General features: G+C 34.7%; 2 protein-coding genes across 9 annotated transcripts in view; one reads left to right on the top strand and one right to left on the bottom strand.

Moving 5' to 3' along the window:
• Positions 1-2,455, top strand: part of LOC136030478 (tubulin-specific chaperone C-like) — a 28,619-nt gene extending 26,164 nt beyond the window's left edge. For 5 of the 6 annotated variants that reach the window (XM_065709492.1, XM_065709494.1, XM_065709490.1 and 2 more), the window contains one exon: positions 1,390-2,455. In XM_065709492.1, the coding sequence (XP_065565564.1) occupies positions 1,549-2,394 (846 nt within the window). In that variant the 5' untranslated portion in view covers positions 1,390-1,548 and the 3' untranslated portion in view covers positions 2,395-2,455. The remainder of the gene's footprint in view (positions 1-1,389) is intronic. The other variant, XR_010618291.1, reaches the window with a different exon arrangement.
• Positions 2,456-12,753: 10,298 nt separating this feature from the next.
• LOC136030476 (PAS domain-containing protein cky-1-like) overlaps positions 12,754-21,488 on the bottom strand; it is a 134,514-nt gene continuing 125,779 nt past the window's right edge. For all 3 annotated transcript variants that reach the window (XM_065709488.1, XM_065709489.1, XM_065709487.1), the window contains 3 exons: positions 20,752-20,905; positions 15,454-15,890; positions 12,754-13,396 (listed from right to left, as the gene is read on the bottom strand). In XM_065709488.1, coding sequence (XP_065565560.1) covers positions 13,380-13,396; positions 15,454-15,890; positions 20,752-20,905 — 608 coding nt within the window. In that variant the 3' untranslated portion in view covers positions 12,754-13,379. The remainder of the gene's footprint in view (positions 13,397-15,453; positions 15,891-20,751; positions 20,906-21,488) is intronic.

Genomic DNA, 21,488 nt, shown 5'->3' with positions numbered 1-21,488 from the left:
TTTTATGAGAATAGTAAACTATTTCCAAATATTTTTCTGAGAGCTAGTATGCTGGAGGTGAGACCCTGGGTCGGGGGAATGAATGTAATTTTCTGTTATAACTATGGTGTAACCTTACTATAATCTATACATGACTAAATTTATGCAACATTAGACTCTTTCTAGCAACATAATAGCTTTATAATCATAACGATTCAACGATTGTATGGCTCTGTAACTAATCAAAAAAAATCTCAAAAAGTAAAAAAATGTTGTTGTCTTCCGAAAGCAATGGTCTTTTATTTTCTTTTTTTTTTTGATGTTTTGTAAATGTTTTTCTTAATTATGATAACGAATAATTTGTTTTTTTTCCGATTTGCATCAGGTTTTTCTTTAAAAATTGGTGACTTTTGTTGTTCCCCCTTTTATAAACTCATTTACCGTTCTCGTCAGTTTTCTATAAACCTTAGCTGAGTTTAAAAACTATCACAGGCCTAAATACGTGGGGCCTCGTGGCCCAGGCTTCTTTCAGGTGAAACCTGAAAGCGGATCAGTCCCCAATGAACTTAAGATTCAGCTCTGAAATATTTTTTGAGATTTCTGAAAAAATACCCCTTTTTTGCACCAAGTTCGAGCCCATTCCTCAGGAGAAATTCGAACTCTACGGCGACAAAAGTGCGATAACAGCTTCTTAATTTTAGAACTAATGTATCATTTTACAATCAGCTATAGGGGGCTAATTCGGTGGGATTTTTATTAGGGGGCTTATGGGATTATATATTACTGTTGGCTCCTGTAGCCTCTTTACTCTGCTCTTAACTTTAGGCGCTAGTATATCTTGTTACTATAAGCTATTGGGTTTGTATAGGAGACTAACTGGGTAGAATTTTTATTCCCATTACTTGCCTCAAAAGCAATTGCAATTATTTTTGGATTCTATAGCAAAGCAAGTGGTAACCCGGAAGATCTGCTTTGGTGTTTATGTTCAACATTTTGTAGGATGCTCAAGTTTTTTTATTTTGTCGTTACCTAACATCACCTTTTCACGCTTATTTATTCCTAGTCTAAGCAAATTAGCCTACTTAGGATTTTTTAACCTTTTTTCTCATTCTGAACTCTCAAAACCGCCACAATTCATTTATTTATCTAAAAAAAATTAATTAGGGTGCTCAAATCATGTACGCTAAGCCAAATGTACTATTCTACTAATACAAGGACAGGACCCACGTAGATAATATGCTACTGCGTTATTATAATAGGCAGCTTTGCTTTAGCTTTTATTCAGTCTCAGTATCTTGAAACCTCCAATATTAAAGGGAAGAAAGGTTAAGCTGCGTTATCCATTGACTTTTTAAAGTCACTCCTAGGGGATGGTAGTTTATTAGCTTTAAATTTTAATTCCTTTCTCAGGAGCTGAGACGAGTTGAAGGGGGACATACAGAATCAGAAGAAAAGAAGCGAAATAAAGATTTAATGAACGCAATTAAAAAAGCCACAGAAGGAGAACCCATCTGGAGAATGAAGAAAGATTAGATTTATTTTCCATTTAAATCTTATATACTTGGTGACATGAGTGAAATAGAAAAAATCTTATCTCAGGTAGGTGGAATTCAAGATGAAGTAGAGGAACTATTAAAAAGTATCAAGAAAAATAAAGCTGAGGAAGATATTGAATTAATTAAATCAAAAATTAGTGAAGTTAGCCGTATATTAAATGAGTCCTTAGTGGTATTGCCATCTTACGAGAGGCGTAAAATACAGTCCAACCTCCAGAAGTATAGTGCTGATCTTACCCAAGCCATTGATGTGAAACCTAAAAAGTTTGGATTTCGCCGCAACGTAGTCGAAAGTGATATAAAGAAAGATGTCGTAGATGGGGAATTGCTGAAGAGAGAGACTGCAAAAATAGAAAGAAATATTGAACAAGATATAAACGCAGTTCCCAAATTCGTCCTTGAGGGACTCCAGAATGACCAAAAAACTATATTGAACTGTAAGGATGAGGATGTTCTTATTAAAGATTGCAAAAATGCTACAATAACGATAAACGAAATACCTGGAACTGTTCATCTTATAAATTTATCAAATTCTGTGATAGTTGCATCACCAGTGAAAACATCAATTTTCATCCGCGACTGTAAGAACTGCCAGTTCTACCTTTCTTGTCAGCAATTGCGAATACATGCTTCAACAGATTGTGATGTCTCTCTTCATGTCAACAGTCGTGCTATCATAGAGGATTGTAGCAAAATTCGCTTTGGTCCTTTGCCACTTAAATATTCTGAGACTGATAAATTTGATGTGTGTGGATTTAAGTTTGATCCAGAAAGTCATAAAAAAGTAGATGATTTCAATTGGCTGAGTAAGGGTCAATCTCCTAATTGGTCTCTTTTAAGTCAGTCCAAAAATGGTTGAAGAGCTAAATATTTAATCCTGGTAAAAATACATTGAATAATACATCTGTTAATAAGTTAAAGTAGTACTATTTAGTGTTTCCTCGCTAGGGAGATGCTTATTTTGCCCGATTCGAGTAACGACTTGGAATACGAAATATAACTCTGATTTGTCAAGAATTTTTAATTGTTACGGATTTTTTTTTTTTATCTCTGAAATGTAATAAGTTGATGGGTCAAGAGTGATAGATTCGCAGAAATTGTCCTTGTTGGAAAACCCTCTAAGGCCAAACGAAAAGTGGCTCGTTCTCGAATGGGACTGCAGGATATTCTAAGGAAAGATTTAAGCGGAATGGAAATTTCTTGGGAGGGTGTACTGAGGGAGTCTTAAATAGGTTGAGATGGTGGAGAATTATTCATAGTTTTATTTGCCTTGGGCGTTTTGTTGCTGGAGTGATTTCTTAGTAGTAGTATTCTCAGCTACCAATTTGCAATATCAGGACATTGGTGCATCCCCAAAAGTTGCCCAGTGGGAGTGTCTATAACTAATCAAAACTATTTAATAAAATATAGCAGTCAGACACAAATACGGGAATTTTTTAAAGGTGGAGGAGATTTAATGCAATAAAAAACTATTGAATTAGCCTATATTTAAGTATTGAGGTTTGATTTTCTTCAAAGATTTTTGTAGGAAATAAGTTGGGGTCCGAGTCCTTCCCTCTACATTTGTGCTTGCCTCTGATATGCTACATTATATTAAAAGTAATTTAATGCTACATTGTATTAAAGTAGTTGATTAGTATTCTTATTACCAGATGCAACTTGTACCGACTGTGTGCGGTCTAATAGGTGAAGAATATAATAGGTGCTGGCCAGGTATGTATTTTTTTTTTTTTTTTATTATCGGTTTGGGAATCCGGCAAAATTGGAAAAATAGGTATATATTATTAGAAAAAATGGAAATTCTAAAATCTAAAGGGTCTAAACTGGAAAGCCCTCCTGGGTATGTAACTGCTTTTTGTACAGAGTATTTCTGTCACAGCTCTGGCCATTAATAGTAGAATTAATAGATTTGAACTGCGAGACAGATCCTAAAATAAAAATGACTTCGATTGATTGTAGACAAATCAATAACCCAAGAGAAATACACGATTGAGATGTTAATAAACAATCCCGTAAAGGCTTACCATCCCTGTAGAAACTATGGATGTTATTTTTGTTCCGACCGACGGTTTTATTAATCCAATCTAAGACGAAAGTTTTTGAATTATTCGATAGCGGGGATTCAACTTTATCTATATATAAATTATATTGAAATTTCCTTTGTATTTTTTTAGATCGAGAAACATATTGAAAAGATACGAAAATGTTTAAAGTTATGCAGGGACAGATCTAGAGCAAAATCTTATGGGTGAGAGACAGTCTGACAAGGGGACCAATAACCAAACTTTTGGGGAGGGGAATGTGACAGGGGTGTCAATAGTTGACCAAATTGATTTAAAAGAGTCGTGAAAAAAAAAAAAAAAGGATGAGGATGTCAAAATAAAATCTTGGGAGACCCAGGGTTCCCCTCCCGCCTGAATCTGCCAGTGAAGCTGTGCAAATTTTCCTATTTGTGAAGAGCGTTTATAATACTCTTAAGGAAATTAAAACTTAAATTTAAAGTCTGGTTTCGTGCTTTGGTGAGTTTGGTGCTAATGGGTCCAGAGGTTTAAGTATTTCGTCCTTTCGGTATAAGTAACAGGCGAAAGGCTTGTCTTGCCGCAAATTTGCTTGTTTCAGAGGAAACACAAAGTTTAAGATACTTGTGATTCAATTTGCAAAAAAAATGTAAACAAACATAAGTCTGTTCAGATAAAGTAACTTCACATAGAAGTTTGAACTTAACATAAAAGTACCTCAAATATAGTTTTAAAAAACGGGTACTTGTACGATATAGCCCCTATCGCCCAAGTTGTTCATTCATTGACGCATTATAAAACCGTTTTTTTTTCGTTACATTTTTTCAGATTAGCGTGAGACAAGACAAAGAGAAGTGACATGATAAGTTAGAAAACAATTCTTACTTCATAATATGCAGAATAATTATACCTAACACATTAGGCATTCAGAACCTCTATACTTTACCCCCTCCCCCTAATACGCAAATATATAGTCTAAATTTGTTTGTAAAGTACTATATTTTTATCATATTTAGGTATATTTAATTAGGATTGTGCGTCAGAGAAACATATTAGAAGAATTATAGGTAGTGCCTATATAATACAAGTAACAAAAAACGTTACTATGCAAAACATTTATTTTATAGAAAAAAAGCAATTGTACATTTGAACAACATGCCCTAATAAACGCAAAAAAACTGGTCATGTTCCTTTTCCACTGACGAGCCAGATTCTTAAAACTGGATTGAGGACTATCAGTGGAACAAAAAAGTTTACAAACGAGTTTTTTAAAACTGGATTTTGGAATTGTTAACTTTGCAATAGCAAAATTTATAATACAATAGCAATTTGCCAAAACTTGTGATCTTTTTTACCCCAGCTAGACAGATAATGAATCTACAGTTCGGTTTGTCAGTTGAAGTCGCCTCATAATTATCCTGCACGAAAAACTCCACTGACCTTTTATGGCAGGCACGGTCGCAGATTTTTTTTCAGGGGGGGGGATAGTAAATAAACAAATTTTGTTTGATAACTTGATTGAAACATGACCGAAATTTTGGGCAAAATCAGCAACTGATGAAAGTGGCCCCCCTTCCCTTGTACCGGTCCCTATTTTGTGGCTCCAAAATGATCTCATTATTTGTTAGATATGGGAAGTGAATTTATTCCAAAGCACTTAGCTCGTCTTCACAATGAGAATTTTTACTGCTTTGTAGTTAGGAAGATTAAATTGAGTAATTGTAATTACTAAATTGATTAAATTGTAATTAAAAAGATTAATTTAAAAATTAAATAAGACGTTAGAAAAGTAAAGAATTAAACATTTTATTGAAAATATTGAATTTAACGTATGAGGCGAGGGAAGAATTTTGTTATAAAAAAATAATAAAAAAATACCCGTACATAATTATTTCAAGCCAAGGTTCTTCGAATCAAAGCAACAGCCAAATCAATATTATTCCACAATTGCTATTATCTAACAACAATGCCGAATTCAATTTTCTCGACATTGGATATTGATGTTAAGAGTTTTTGTTAGCACTTTAGAAGCTGAAAGATGAGAGTGTTGTAATATATTCTATATATTTTTACCAAGCAAGTGAAGAAACACACTATAGAGTACGGGTGTAGCATTATATTTTCAGGATAAAACAAACAAAAACAGCACCTTATCGAATTACAATTTCAATCAGGTTATCAATAACAGAAAAAGATTACCATAAATTTCGTTCATCACGATTTTATATTTTATTTGACACCAAAACGAAGTACTTACTTGTCAATTTTCTGAAACTATTATCTTTTATGATTATGTCTTCCATAATAAAGATGAGAAAAAGGTATATATTGAACCGGGTAACGGTATTTTTGGCAAGATGTTTGGCGGAAATGACCCATCTAAATTGACAAAATTGAAGAAAAACCGTGAAACATTTCCGCAGAATTGAAAATTATCTTCTTTAATTACCTGGTTACAAAAAATACCAGTAACAATTATTTTCATGATTATTAGTCTAAAAACAACAAAAAATTAAGGAAATGAGATATACGGCTTGTCTGATTTTCTTTTGTATTTATTTTAAAATATTAAGGGAAATGAACGTTGTTTTTTCAAAGACTTGTTTCATACAAGGCCATATTCACGGGGGACTAGAGGGGTCTGAACCGCCTCCCTCCCCCCAAAAAATAATTGTTAGACTCGTAGAAACGTAACAAAAATACATTTTAACAAGTTTTGATGCGTTTTCTTTTTTTGTAAAGAAAGAAAAAGCCCCTCCCCCCTGAGGAAAAATCCTGGCCGTGGCCTGTGTTTCATAGAATATTGTGCTGTGGGAACGGCATTTCGGTTTGGTCCTTTTTTCTATGGCACCTGATTTGTGTTTATTAAAGGGAATATGGGAGTTATCTAAATATGCACTTCAGGGTCAATTCATGAACAGGATATTATATTTTGTTAAGCTTTGTTTGACCCTTGTCTGAGGTAAAATGAAATCTGGTGCTCAGAATTTCTTTTTAAGGCTGGAAACTTTAGAATCACCATAAATTTTCTACTAAATTTCATCGTAAACCATAGATTTACAGCTGTTGCAGACAGCCAGAGAAAAGCTATTCAAATCTGAAATTCTGAGGATTAGAACGAAATAAGTGCGAATTTGTTTAAGTCGTGATTTAAAAGGTTCCTAGGGTCGTGATTAAAATTCTTTGTCTGTAGTCTATAGGTAATATGAATTCCCATCTAAACCTGGGTTCCAACTGAAGCGATTTCACGCCATAGCAGCAGTTTTAGCGTGAATCGTCAAGTTTCCTTCATTATTTGCTGCAAGTTCTTGCGCCACAGCGTTTCAACGACTATGTTGAAATATTTCTACTGAGCCGTTGAAAATCACATCCGTTTATCTGTAACTGAGAAATAATTGAAAAACCTGTCCTGTTGATCAGAACTTTTTCATTAATATTTGACAAACAGCATAATTTATTTATAACCCACAAAATACATAAATCTGTGGAGTAAACACACAAAAAACAAGAAAAAACATAACATAAATAACATAACAGCATAACAACATAAATAAATTACCTCAATTCAAAAAATGGCCAAAGAGGGTCAAAAACACCAATCGTTTGCTGATTTTTAAGAGATATATCTGTAGATAACTGTTTCAGTCACGAGGGCGCATCAACGATGTAAAATTTAGAAACGACTGTATGATTCCGATACCACCGACGCAGACACAGCAAATGCTTGCAATATTTAAAATATCCTGAGCGTATTTTCTTTGTACCCTTCTTGCGAAGGAGGAAAGCAAAACCAGAAAGATAAAAAACAGCAGGGGCACAAAAACTAGAATAAAGACGGTATAGTCCTTTTCGGTTATATTACCATATTCACATTCATTTTATTATCAATAAATACTGCTTATTTCTAGAATGATTGAGATGTACGGAAAATAACTGCAACTTTATAATTATACTTACGGTATCCCAAGAATGTCTTGTTAAGCTGTCAAAAGTATCTGAAGAGATTGGCATTATTCATACTCTAAAGCGATCAGCTTCTAATGCACGTGAAACCAGGTTCTACCTAGGGTAGTTTGGGGACTCAAGAAAACAACAAAAAGATTGTGGTATTTCAAGGCAGTAAAAGGAGTGCAAAGACACGCAAATAGTTGCTGACTTTGTTGAGCAGTCTTTTCCTTCGAGGGTGATCCGCTATAGCTTCAGATCTTTTCTACCTGCATGACTGCTGCAAAGCACTGGAAGTCGGGAAGAAGATTCTTGAAGGAATGGCAGGGATATCTCTGAAGGAGGATCAGGCAGGGCTTATGTCGTCGGAGCGAAAAAATGGGGGAGAACTCCACCGTTTAGACCCTTGATTGTTGTTTCAGCATCTTCTAACTATATCCAAAAGAATGAATATGGACGAAGAATCTTCATTTAAATATGAACTTTGCTCCTATCCTGCGTCGCTTTTTGCTCCAAAAGCCAAATAAACCAGACCTGGCGAAGCTATAAAGCGACTTTAAGAAATTAATACTATTAGGGAAAAATTTAGTATGAACTGCACCTGCGTCTTAGACTAGGGCGTTTTGCTTCACAGCATTCCCTAGGCGAAGAAAGAAACATATACGGAGATCTTAGACTGATACTGGAACTATGTCTCGGCCAAATATCTAGATGCCAGGATTATCTTTAAGGGCTACGACATCGCTGCTTCGACAAAAGATGTGACTTATCTTATATGAAACAATGTCACTGGATGGGAAGTATTGTTTAGCCCAGAAATGAGACTGACCACCCAAAAAAAATATTGGAATATTTCGTGCAAAAAGAATAAAGCCCATTTCATCAATGTACTATCTGATTATTCACGAGGAAAGGGCTGAGAACCATCCAAGCTAAAGCTGATTTGCTTACTGTGCTTACTGTGATTGAGTTTTTGAAGGCTTTGTACGCTATAGTTATCGTGATGATACCGACTTGTTGGTGTTGTTACTTTATCATTTTATTTATGAGCACCACAAGGTCTGCCTGCTCAGTGAGACTAAGCCAACCACTTCAGGTGCAACTTGGGACATCGAAACCATTAAGAAGAAGATTGGGACTGAAACCTGCTAACTGTTTACTTTTGTTGGCGTAATTCCTGGCTGCGACTCAATTTCCTATCTACAGGGACTTTGGGGGATTGCGCTTAAACGGCTGACAGGCAACATACAGGTTAGGAAATATGCTTCAACGTTTTCTTGAATCGACTCTTCGAAAGAAGAGACTAAACTAACTAGAGGTACGGCGGAAAATCTACTGACAATCTTGACGGTTATCGACATCGAGTCTTTCAGCAGAGAGTAGCAACGTCTTTTACTTTTGTCCATCCCCAAGATCTACCTCCTACTACAGCAGCAGAAAAATTTCACTGCTTCCGAGCCTATCTTCAAGCACAAGATTAGATTGGGCTTCAGAGCCCTGTCATTATCCTGACAATTAGGGATGGAGACTTAAGGACAGCATTTTGTGCCCTATCCTCACGGATCTTCTAGCGGCATCAAAGAAAACTCTCACCGTCGTGAAGTATGGTTGAAAGAGATTCTAAAACGGTGACCAGTGTAGCTGTCATCAAAATAGCATCAAATGCGACAATGCTTGCTAATCTTGCAAAGGAACTAGCTGTTCTAATGCTCAGGCTCAAATCGAAGATGCAGAATACCCGTGACTAATTAAATAAATTTGATGAATCTCCATTCCTTTTGCAATTTCAAATTATCTGTGATTCTGTTGAAATTAAAATCAGTGATTGGGCTAGCTGTGAAAAGTTGCTTATTGGATTCGAAGAATGTGAGGTGGCCATGTTTAGAGTGGAGGGTGGGGTGGGGGAGGTAAATTGACATGGATACGACTTCTTTTCTTCACTGGCAGTCCATTTTTTTCCTGTATGAATTCAACTTAGCGTAATGTTGCTCTTAGACCTATATCGACGCTTGATTTAGGGGCAGGAGGGGAGACTTAGTATGAGCGTTCAAAACAAAGTGCATATTCTTGATCTACGCACCAGATTCACCTATTACCGACTTTCTATATGTGCAAATTGAATCACCTAGTACGATTTTAGCTGATTTTTTAAATATTGTAAAAAAATCGGTTCAAATAATACCAACGTCAAGACTATTGCAATTTTTCCTAGGTTAAACCTTAGATTGACTGTGCTAGTAGCCAAACTTTTCTTTGCAGCAAAAACGATAGGTGTCTTGAAAAATCATGGAAAGAGCTAATAAAATTAAAGTTAAATCCCATGATTTTATAATAAAATATCGTTAATTAGTGTTTTTGAAGGGGTGGGGTGGGGGGGGGTTGGGCTATGGAGAGAGGACCAGGGGTCAGCTCCCATTATTGTTGGAACAAAATTTTTCTATTAAGTATTTTTGTTTGGGGGGGGAGGTCATGCCCTGAAGGGAGGGCCATGGGTCAGTTCCCATGATTTCGGAATAAAACATCCTTAAGTTCGTTTTTTTGGGTGGTTTCAGGTCATGGAAAGAGGGCTAGGGGTTAGCTCTCATGATTTTTGAAATAATATATCGTTGATAGGTCGTTTTCTGGAGGGGAAGGTAGGGCCCGAGGGTCAGCTCCCATACATTTGCAATAACATATCTTTAATACTTTTTGGCGGGGTCGGGCCATGTAGGGGGAAACAAGGGTCAGCTACCATGATTTATCATTGATAAGCTATTAAGAGGGAAAAGGAGCATCAGACTATGGAGGGACGGGGGTCAGCTTCATAAGTTTAGGGATACAGTATCATTAATAATGTTTTTTAATGAGAGTGAGGGTGGGTTTATCTGATCTTTGAAATATTTCAAAACCATGCATAAAAACCTTATATGGTCCCAGGACATAACTTACAACACTCATTTACAGCTCTTGAGGGTTGTGTCGACCTCGGAGTCTTTGTTATTGGATTTTTGAGCCTATTAAAAAAAAAAAAATGGTAATTCAATCGGATGCCTTCGGGAAAAAGAGGGTAGTAGGGGTGGTCTTGTTGCCCTCCAGTTTAGACACCAGTTAGACAGTTTAGACCCTCAAAAAGGGAGTTAAGACTTTCAATTTCCAATCGAATGAATCCCCTTCTAAGTGTGACCATCCCTTCTAAAGAACCTTACTTGCCCCTAGGGTATAATTTACAATACTTGCCTCGGTTTCTGGGGTTGAGGGGTGTGCAAACATTGGAGTTTTAATCATACAATCTTTGGTATATTTTTAACACAATAAATGTCTCAAAATTTTTATCAGATGCATTTGGGGAAAAAGAGCGTAAAGGGTGTGTGTGTGTGTGTGTGTGTAATATCTCAAAGTTTTGTCAGATGTATTTGGAGAAAAGAGCATAATGGGGGAGGGGGTATAGTTGCCACCCGATCACTTTTGACTCTTAAGGTCATAAGGGAGCTCAAACTTTCAAATTCTAATCATGTGAATCCTCTCTGAAGCTTATACGTCCACCTCTTCCATAAAAGCCTTATATCCCTCGGGCAGAAGTTACAACCCTTCCCCCAGCCTCAGAGAGGTTATGTTGACCCTGAAGTTTTTGTTATCTGATCGTTGAAACATTTCAAAAAAAATTTTATAGGAAATTTTTATTAGATGTACTTGGGGAAAAGAAAGTGAGGTGGGATAGATGTCCTCCGATCAGTTTTGACTCTTAAGAAAGGAACTATAACTTTCAGTTTTCCATCAAATGAGCCCCTCTGAAGTTTATACGAGCACCCTTCCATAAAAAATTACACATCCCGGGACATAATTTATAACACCTTACCTCGTGCTCTGGGGGGGTGGGGGTTGGTTTTCAACCCCGGAGTTGGCTATTTCAAAAATTTTATCGGATGTGTTTTGGGAAAAACATAAAAGGGGGGCCCCTCTCATGTCTTTTGACTCTTAAAAAATAGACTAGAGCTTTCAACTTCCAATCAAACGAATCCCCTCAGAAGTTTATACGAGTATCCCTTCGACGATAACCATATATGCTCCCAGGGCATAACTTACAACGTCTGTCACCGGGCTTTGGGGTCTTGTGTCTACTTCAGAGTTTTGATATCTGATTTTTGAACTATTTTTAACAAAATAGCTACCTCATATTTTTTATCAGATACATTTGGGTATTAAAGGGCATGGGGGCTAGTTGCCCTCTGATTACTTTTGAATCTTGAAAAAGGGTGCTAAAACTTCCAACTGAATGAGCCCCTTCCAAAGTCTCTACGGCCACCTCTTCCATATTAAGTGCCTCTAGAAAAAAAAAATAATAATAATAGAATATTATGGCTTTACTATCAGCAACGCCATCGTGTTGCCTCTGATAAATCTATCTATCTATCTATCCATTCTCCGTCGGCATCTATAATCGAAAACAGCACTAATGCATCAGTGGCCTTAATGGCTCAACTTTCGCTTCCGTAAAGCAGTAAAAATCTGACCATTGGTGAATAAACTAAGATTTTTTGCGGATGCAATTCGATGCCCACGGCACAGTGGCTAAAAAACGTGGGCAAAATACTTAATTTACCAATGAGCATCCCCGATCTTTGATACCTCTAAATTTGCTCGTACAAAACTAGCAAGGCGCTGTCCTGACTTTGGATCCATCAGGGCCGGACCTGGGCCCCCATGAACCTACTTTAGTTTTACCAAATAAAGGGAAATTTTTTTTTTACAAAAATCTGGTGGCTCAAAACTTTTTATTGTTTTTAGTGGGTTAGAACTTCACATAGCGGAGCCAACAAGGTTTTTAAAGGCGCGATTATTTGGTTTAATTTTCTGTTATGCATTTAAGGAATAATACACAGATTATATTTGGTAGCCTATGTCGACTAAGCACACTTTTTACCATAGAAATATAAGAAATTAGTCTCTGTTTTTATTCTTGCAAGCTTAAAATTCTTTTTTCCGCAACCCTTATACCGTAGAAAGGCTGAATCTTCTAAAATTAACGTTGCAAACTAATTATAAACCAAAATTATAATTAATTTTATAACAAAAGTAATAAAATACTTAATTTATTATCACTTAAATCACATCAAGGTTAGTATTATCAATTATAAATTAAATGTGATATATTATCAAATTAAATCATAAATATAATATATTGTCCCTTTCTTTCCTTATAATTGTTTTCTGATATGGTTGTGTATATGGTGCGACACCAGCATAAGTATTCACCTTCTTGTGATGAAAACATAAAAGACAGTCTTGGCATTACTTTAATTTAACTTTTCAAAACCATACATATCACTGTATCTCCAACTCTAGAAGCATCAAAATAATGCATACGCTAATCAAAATTGCAACATAGAAAATAACATAATAAAACAATAAATAGATAAAATAAATAAAATAACAATCAAATAGCAAACGCCATGTCTAAACACGCCGTGAGCTTGAACACACAATAAACTCTTTGTATTTTTTATATAAATCACATTTTAGGGCTTTTTTGTTAATATAATTATAGCAAGAATTATTTATGCTTACACAGATTTCTCACTTCAATATTTTTGCAAACCTCAGATGCAAACCTCATTCAATCAAATGATTTGGCTTCCTAAAGGCTTACGATACCCAGTGACATTGAGCGGGCGGAGCGCTATCTAATTCGGTCCAATGTCATTGCATGAGGTTGTGCGGGTGGGCTAGTTTTGTTTGATAGGCAATGTAATTGAGGAACACGTCGACCCATTTATTCTGCCAGGAGTGAGATATCTGATGAAACCTAATAGATAATCTGTGATTTTAGCATCTCAATAACTTAGATGACAATATGTCATACTCAGACAAGTCACTGACTTGTAGGGTAGTTGTCCACCAGACTTCAATTCTCATCAGAATCTGAAACAAAGAAGAAAGGAACGTTAAAACTATGTTTTCCTTTAGCTAGAAAAATACACATGTGATTTCTTAATTTGAACTCTAATCCGTTAAATAAATATAAATTCACAGAAGGTCTATCTATAATGCTTCTGTTAAGCACTTAAGTTAACAAGCACAGTGAAAACGTAATCTGATTTATTGAATAGTTTAAGTGGAAAATTACACAGCCAAATATACCTTTAAAAAATAAATACCTAAAATTAGAAAAAATTGGGAGTTTCTTTATAATGGAAAAAACATTCAAGCTGCAATTTTTGGCAGCATTGAACACAAAATTTGAAAAAAAGAAACGTGGGTGAAAAATTAGTAAAACTTTAGCCATAAACAGATGAACCTAAACAGCTTAAGCAGATTCAGTAACTTTAAGGGTTACCCTATGTCGTCCATTATAACTTTTTTTTTTTAGTTTGTATATCCAAAATTGCTAGAATTGATTGGGTGATCTTGCCATACTTTGTAGAGCTTGGATAAGAGATCCGAATAACCGACAAAGAATTAAAAGCCGACAACTATTTTCTCAAAAATTTAGAAAAAGTATTTAACTTCTCCGTTTTGTGACGGAGATAGAAATATTCAGTTTTGATGAAACTTACGTCATTATAAGCATGAATTTAGTTTTTTGATTAAACTAAGTTCATTTTAAAGTTCAGGGAAAAGTAGGGTCGTAATATTTTCAGCCATACCTTCTAAAGAAAACACTAAAAATTAGTTCGAAGGAAATATTATTTGAGTAATTTGGCATCTTTGAGAGTTCCCTGTGGTGTTACCCTCTTTTGTTGAAAACCTTACCGATGCAGCGGATGTAAAATTTCACCGTCTTTATAATCAGATTTCATAGTGATGCCACAAATTCTCAATAGCTCTGGATGGCGGATAGTCACCTGAAAGTATACCCTAATGGGTCCTTTGTCTTTGAGACGGTCAGCCTACGCTGAGGTTCGCAGAATGATTTTAAGGTATTGGATCCCCCTAAGAATGTATAGTTTTTCTTTAAAGTTCTAGTTGTCTAGCTGCTTATTTAATTTCACGGCTCAACATGCCCTAAAAACTTCATGAGCTTGAAAGAACCAAAAGATTAATCTTAATAAAGGTTTTCAATTATGAATAAGTTTGAGATAGGGTACGGAGACAAAACATGTTTTTACTTTTATAGAATCGGTACTTTAGCAACGCACCTATCCAAAATTATAGCACATTATGTGCAAGGTGGTAGTAAAATAACTTCACTCGGTTTTGATTAGACGAAGTAGAATTAAATAACAGGCAAATTTTTTATTGTAAAGGAAGACAATACATTGTTCTTAAGCTAACCTAAATAAAGAAACAAGATCGAAGAGATGATTGGATCGTACGTACCTAGCGTCGCTAAGTCAGCTAAGAAATCAGAAGTTAGGATTCACATTTTTTGTGCATTTTATTTTCTGATATTACTTTCCAGTTTAGGTTAGGGGTAAGTTGACCTCTCAAAATTCTTAATGTCAGAGTAAATCGAAAAACCTTATGCTATTTTTGCACTTATTATTACACCATAATATTTGTTTAACATTTTTTACGAAAATAAATCACGCCAGTTACGTCTGTAATGGCGTTTTTTATACTAAAGGTTTCTTGTATCTATACAAGGTTTTCTTGTATAAAAATTTTGAGTTTTTTATACTGAATGTTTCTTGTATCTATATATATAATTAACGTCTTTAGCGCCTTTTGTGCGCCTTCTATTCTATCATCTTGTATTATAAAAAGGTAATAATAAATGCCATGTTTTATACTTAGTATGGTCCAATAATGTTGGATTGGTATAATATACGAATATATTTTATATATTTTTTATATTTTATATTCAATACATATTTTATAATATACCAGCGTCTTCTATACACTTTCTTTGTTAACGTCTTTTATTGTAAAAAGACGTTGAAAATACGTTCTTTATGCTTAATACAACAGAATAACGATAATATGGTGCTTATGACATGTAATAAACTAATACTAATAAACAGATTTAAAATAAATACCTCGTCTGCGAACATATGGCAATTCCGTAATAATCGCACCGGTATCACTTGTAATATTATAATATTTATCGTTATTATTTCTAGGTTCGCTTTCATTTGGATATGGTTCATATTTAACGGAATAGTCTATAGTTCTTGGAATCTCAGCATCAGCCAGTAGATACTCTCTTTTTATATAAGATTCGTATAAATCTGGGGGTGCTATCCGGCGAATATCTGGGCTATACACATTACGAACTAGTTCCGTATCTGGTAGTTGATATTGAGTACACGATAAAGCTGGAGAGTGAAAAGCACTTGGCTGGGGTGAACTGCTTAGCTCCGACCCCCCTTCAAATTCATTGGAGTCAGTTGCAGGTCCGTAGCGTAGTCGAGTTTCTGTAGAATAATAGCGATAAATCCAGCGATGATTCTTCATTATTTCTGCTTCTTCATTTCTAAAACAAAGAATCAATAACGGGTTAGAAATATATCAAAGATATCGAAGATATCATATATATTATATATCGAATATATCATATTCCTATCATATATCGAATTATCATATATCATCATTATCATATATATATTATCATATATCGAATATTCAGACATATCATATATCGAAGATATTGCTATCGAAGATATCAATCCTCTAATTTTGGAATAGCATATGAACTTCTTAAAGATCACAGTAATTTCTCTTTTACTGGTATAACAACTATTTAATCAAATTGCATTTTTAAGTCAGTTCTTATTGGGCCACTAGAAAAATAATTACCTAGAACAAAGCTTTATATTATTAACTTGTGTTTAAAATATTTCTACCGCACCATTTTCTGCATATTTGAAATATGATCACAAAACTAACAACAAGAAATGCATCCCTTACATAATCTTAATTTAATGACACTAACATCAAATAAATTATAACAAATAACAACAATGCTTAGCTACAGCGCTGAGGAATAGTTTGCTTCTAGAACAAACAAAAAATCGTGAATCAAAAACTTCCATTGTTCTTGCTGACTTAAAGTTTCACAGAACCACACAGGAAAACCAATTATGTTTTACAAAGGAAGGGTTATCCAACTTTATATATATATATATATATATATATATATATATATATATATATATATATATATATATATATATATATATATATATATATATATATATATATTCTAAGGGTTCTAGCCCTTCTTAGATGTCTCCTTGTTTTTAGTTCTGCCATATTCGAAAACTTTTAAAGTATCAGCGTCTCAGACGGTCAGAGATGCCAAAGGAGAGGGGAAGTTAACCCCCTTTCCGCTTAGATTTTTGTCCCCTAGAATTCGAAAAATTAATTTGATATCTTTTGCAGACAAATTGAGAAAAAATTCTCAACCCCCTAACAGTTTTGTCAATTGGCTCTTCTCCAGATGGTACCGCTTATTTTTGTTTGGTTTTATTCCAGCAGCCCTATGCTAAGGCTTTCAAAATCATTCCTTACTCAGATTAAATAAAAAAATTAATTAAGTTTAACTCTTTTTCTTAACTCTACATTTTAAAACAGTAAAAAAATTTAGCGTAAAGAGCGGAGCGTTGAGAAGGAAAAGCCCCTTTCATATACGGAGTAATTTCTGTTCGTTTTAAGTTTTAATGTCGCTCCTTACTTTCATTTAAAAAACTTGTTTTTTTATTTATTTTCTGAACGTTTTTGAATCAATGCATGTTTTGATTTTGGATCTCCGCAGAGGAATAATTAAAACGAAATTTGTATATTTATTTGTTTTGGCTAAATGGCTTTCTCATAATTTTGATCGAATGATTTTGAGAAAAAAGGAGCGGGGGAGGAAGCCTAGTTGCCCTCCAATTTTCGGTTAATTAAAAAGGCAACTAGAACTTTTAATTTTTTACGAATCTTTTTATAAGTGAAAGATATACGTAACTTATAAATTAGCTTACGTAAAGAACTTTTGTATTCTCATGTTTTTATTACATATATGAGGGGGTTCGCCCCCTTGTCAGTACCTCGCTCTTTACACTAAAGCTTAAATTTTGTCCCAATTCATTAAGAATGACCCCTGAATCACAAAAGCCGCAGAATAAATAGTTGAAATTACTAAAAATACTTTAGCGTAAAGAGCGAGGTATTAGGAGGAGGTGAGCCCCTCATATGGGTAATAATTTCTGTTCGTTTTAAGTTTTAATGCTGCTGCTTACTTCCAGCTGAAAAAAAAACTTTTTCATATTTATTTTTTCATTGCTTTTATTTAAGTAATGCTAGTAAATCCTGCGCTCCCTTCATGGAAATTTTCTTCCTCCATAACAAATTCCTCGATGGAACGTTCCCCCAGCATATCCCCCTCTTCTCAATCCCTGCCTCCAACCAAAAAATCCTCCTGAAAACGCCTGTACACTTCCCAATAACCATTACTATATGTAAGCACTGGTCAAAGTTTTGAACTTGTAACACTTCCCACGGGGACTGTGGGGGAGTAAGTCGTCCCCAAAGACATAGTTATAAGGTTTTCGACTACGCTGAATAAAATGGCTATCTCAGAATTTTGATCCATTGACTTTGGAAAAATAATTAGCGTGGGAGGGGGCCTAGGTGCCCTCCAAGTTTTTGGTCACTTAAAAAGGGTACTAGAAATTTTCATTCCTGTTACAATGAGCCCTCTCGCAACATTCTAGGATAACTGGGTCGATACGATCACCCCTGGGAAAAAAAAAACAAAAAAAAAACAAAAAATAAAAAATAAACACGCATCCGTGATCTGCCTTCTGGCAAAAAAATATAAGATTCTACATTTTTGTAGATAGGAACTTGAAACTTCTACAGTAGGGTTCTCTGATACGCTGAATCTGATGGTGGGATTTGATAAGATTCTATGTCTTTTAGGGGGTGTTTTCCCCTATTTTCTAAAATAACGCAAATTTTCTCAGGCTCGTAACTTTTGATGGGTAAGACTAAACTTGATGAAACTTATATATTTAAAATTAGCATTAAAATGTGATTCTTTTGATGTAGCTATTGGTACAAAAATTCCATTTTTTAGAGTTTTGGTTACTATTGAGCCGGGTTGCTCCTTACTACAGTTCGTTACCACGAACTGTTTGCTTGTGCTCCTGATTTCAGTCCTGGTCTACTTTTCCAACTTTGTTCAGCTTCTTTTTCGAGCATTTGTCATTTTAGGATTTAAAAAATTTTTGCTTTTTGAGTATTTATGTTTTCAGCGCACTGAGATTTCGACTTTTCAGACAAACAGAACGTAATCTAAGTGACAAATTTTGGAATATATTTTTTCGAAGTGTATATTTTGAAAGATCCGCTTATTTTAAACCCGCCTATGATAACTGTCTTGGTTTGGATCAAAGGTGAAATTGCCTTTCTAAAAAGTAAAAGGCGTGTGCGATCTAAAAAGTAAAAGGCGTGTGCGACTCTTGCTTGTCAGCATTTTATATTTTTTTTTTAAATACAATGATTAAGCGTCTATTAAATAGCAGAAAAAGTGTGATCGATCGTGCTTCTTAACGAGCATCTCTTGTTGCTATGAAATCCGAGACGTGATGCATTTATTCCGCCAGTTGCATTTTTTTGATCGAATTGAATTATGGGTTATTGAAAAAAAAGAAGTTTATTCGTTTATTGTTTATGAATGGTTTTCAGTACTCATTTGTGTAGCCGTCAAGGTCGTATCCGGGGAAGGGGGTTTGAACCCCCAAAAATGTTTGTTCGACTCATAAGAACGAATCAAAAATGAATATAAATAAATTTGATACGTTTTTATTTTTTTTTGTAAAAATCCCACCGGGAAAAAAATACTTTTGTAAAACACACCCCCCCCCAAAAAAAAGAATTTGTATTTCAAATTGTAAGCTGTACGGCAATGATGTTCTATACCGTTTTCTAGCGCTAAAATTAGAGAAAGGTTAATATGGCTAGAACACGCTTTGCGGATGAAGGATGACAAAGGATTGGCGGACAAAGGATGACAAAGGATGACAAAATGACGAAGGATTGGCAAAGATCGTCATTTTCGGCTATCCATCTAGGGCCATACGAAATGCAGCCCGTTACCCAATGGGGTGAAATGAGGTCGTAAGAATGCATTTAAAGGAAATTGAAGCTTCTTGGGAGGGTGTGAAGACGGAAGATCTGCATAAATTGGAATGGAGGAGGTGCGTATGGCCGGACTGGCCAGCAGGGACAAAACAATGAAACGAATAAGAGAATTACAAAACGGGTTTATGGCCAGTATTTTTTTTCTACACTGAAGACGCCTTGTTTTATACGTGTGAAATATTCGTTGGATTTTTGGTTCTCTTCGCTTTCCTTTACAGGCCATAGACCCGTTTTGTCATTTTTATATTCATTTCTTCGTTTTGTCACTGTGACACGGAAAGAAGAACTGCCTTATATTCAGGAAACTCTAAAGGGGATACGTCTTAAGTTCCATCACTGTTTTGCAGCAGCCTATTATGAAGCTTATTGCAAATATATATTATTTATCTAAGATGTCTTATCCCCAAGTCCTACGGTAGGGGACCTAAATAGTTTGGAAGGCTGCTGTTCATGTTTTCAGGGTTTAAAGCTTTATGAAAAAGCTGAAGTTTTGTCACTTTTGCCGTTAAAGGTTACCGAAAAATGGTATGTTAAAATTGTGCGTCTATTTCTACAAGTTAAAGATAACAAATTGATGAACTGTATATACGATAAAGAATATTCGGAGAAATGCAGAAGCAGCAATAACGAAGCACATTCTTTAACATAGAGACTGCTACAGTGGTTAATAGTTACTACGTTCTTTGACGTGCAACACATTTGACTTTTATTCGAAGATAGTGTCCTAAATCGGTAAATAGTACTTTCGGGTCAATTAAATCGAATTTGATTTAAATGGAATGGCAACTCTGCCTCCAATGCTACATTTTTCTTTACCGTTGCTTTGGTATTGATTAAAAGAAAAAAAGCAGTGAAAGTCCAGAGGGAAATTAGTTACAAGGGTCCAGTCTTGGCTTGGTAGTATTTGTAGTCTTTGGCTCACAATTAACAAACAAAGTGGACTTATATCAAATCCGATTAAATAGGTTTTAGTTTAATGACAATGTTATTTAACTTGCAATTAAAATTTGCAATCGAACGAATAAATCTAGTCGTTGAAATATTTAAACTATGTGCTTGATTTATTAATTAAGTGAATTTGTTCTCAAAATTTGACAATGCTATAAGTTTACTTAAATTAGAAAAGAACTACATAGATTAATAATTACTAAAAGAGAAAACATATTTTACGGTAGATAGCCTTATATTGATCAAATGATACTTACGAAAGAACCTGACACGTTGCGATGATGATGGATTGATCTGATGATTGATGCCCATCAACGACATGTAAAACACAATGAACCCATATCCAAAGCCCATCATTTCTCTGCATTCTTGCTAAGAGGACACTAGAACGTTCTTGATCTGATCTTGTTACTGAAAAGTTTAAAATAGCACTTTTATTTCTTGTCATTATGTCCAGTGAATAGCACTTTTATTTCTTGTCATTATGTCCAGTGAATTGCTGTTAGTAGAATAGCTCCACAAAGCTACAATCTCATCATTGAAGTAAAAGGGCACGTATGTAATTAACAGAAAGAAAAACTAACAGAAAAAATAACAGAAAGATAAAAAGGAAGATACACTTCTGTTACAATTTTTCTGTATCAATTATCTATCGAGTATCTAAATTTTCCAATTTCTTTATGTGCGTGTTTTTGCGTGTGTACCTCTGTTTTTGTATAGATGTGTATGTTTTTGGGTGTTTGTATTTCTCCGGCGATGTACGATTTTCTGTGCTCATGTGGGTTTGTTAATGCGTCTATGTGTGTTTCTGTTCGCATAGGTGTGTGTCTGCACGTCCAAATGTGATATCTTTTTAAAACAGTAATATATATATATATATATATATATATATATATATATATATATATATATATATATATATATATATATATATATATATATATATATTTATATTATAGATATATATATATGTATATATATATATATTTATATA

Source organism: Artemia franciscana, chromosome 8 (assembly GCF_032884065.1).
Source record: "Artemia franciscana chromosome 8, ASM3288406v1, whole genome shotgun sequence".
Lineage (NCBI taxonomy): Eukaryota > Metazoa > Arthropoda > Branchiopoda > Anostraca > Artemiidae > Artemia > Artemia franciscana.
Note: the sequence above shows the minus strand (reverse complement) of the source record. Positions and strands in the feature narration are given on the sequence as shown.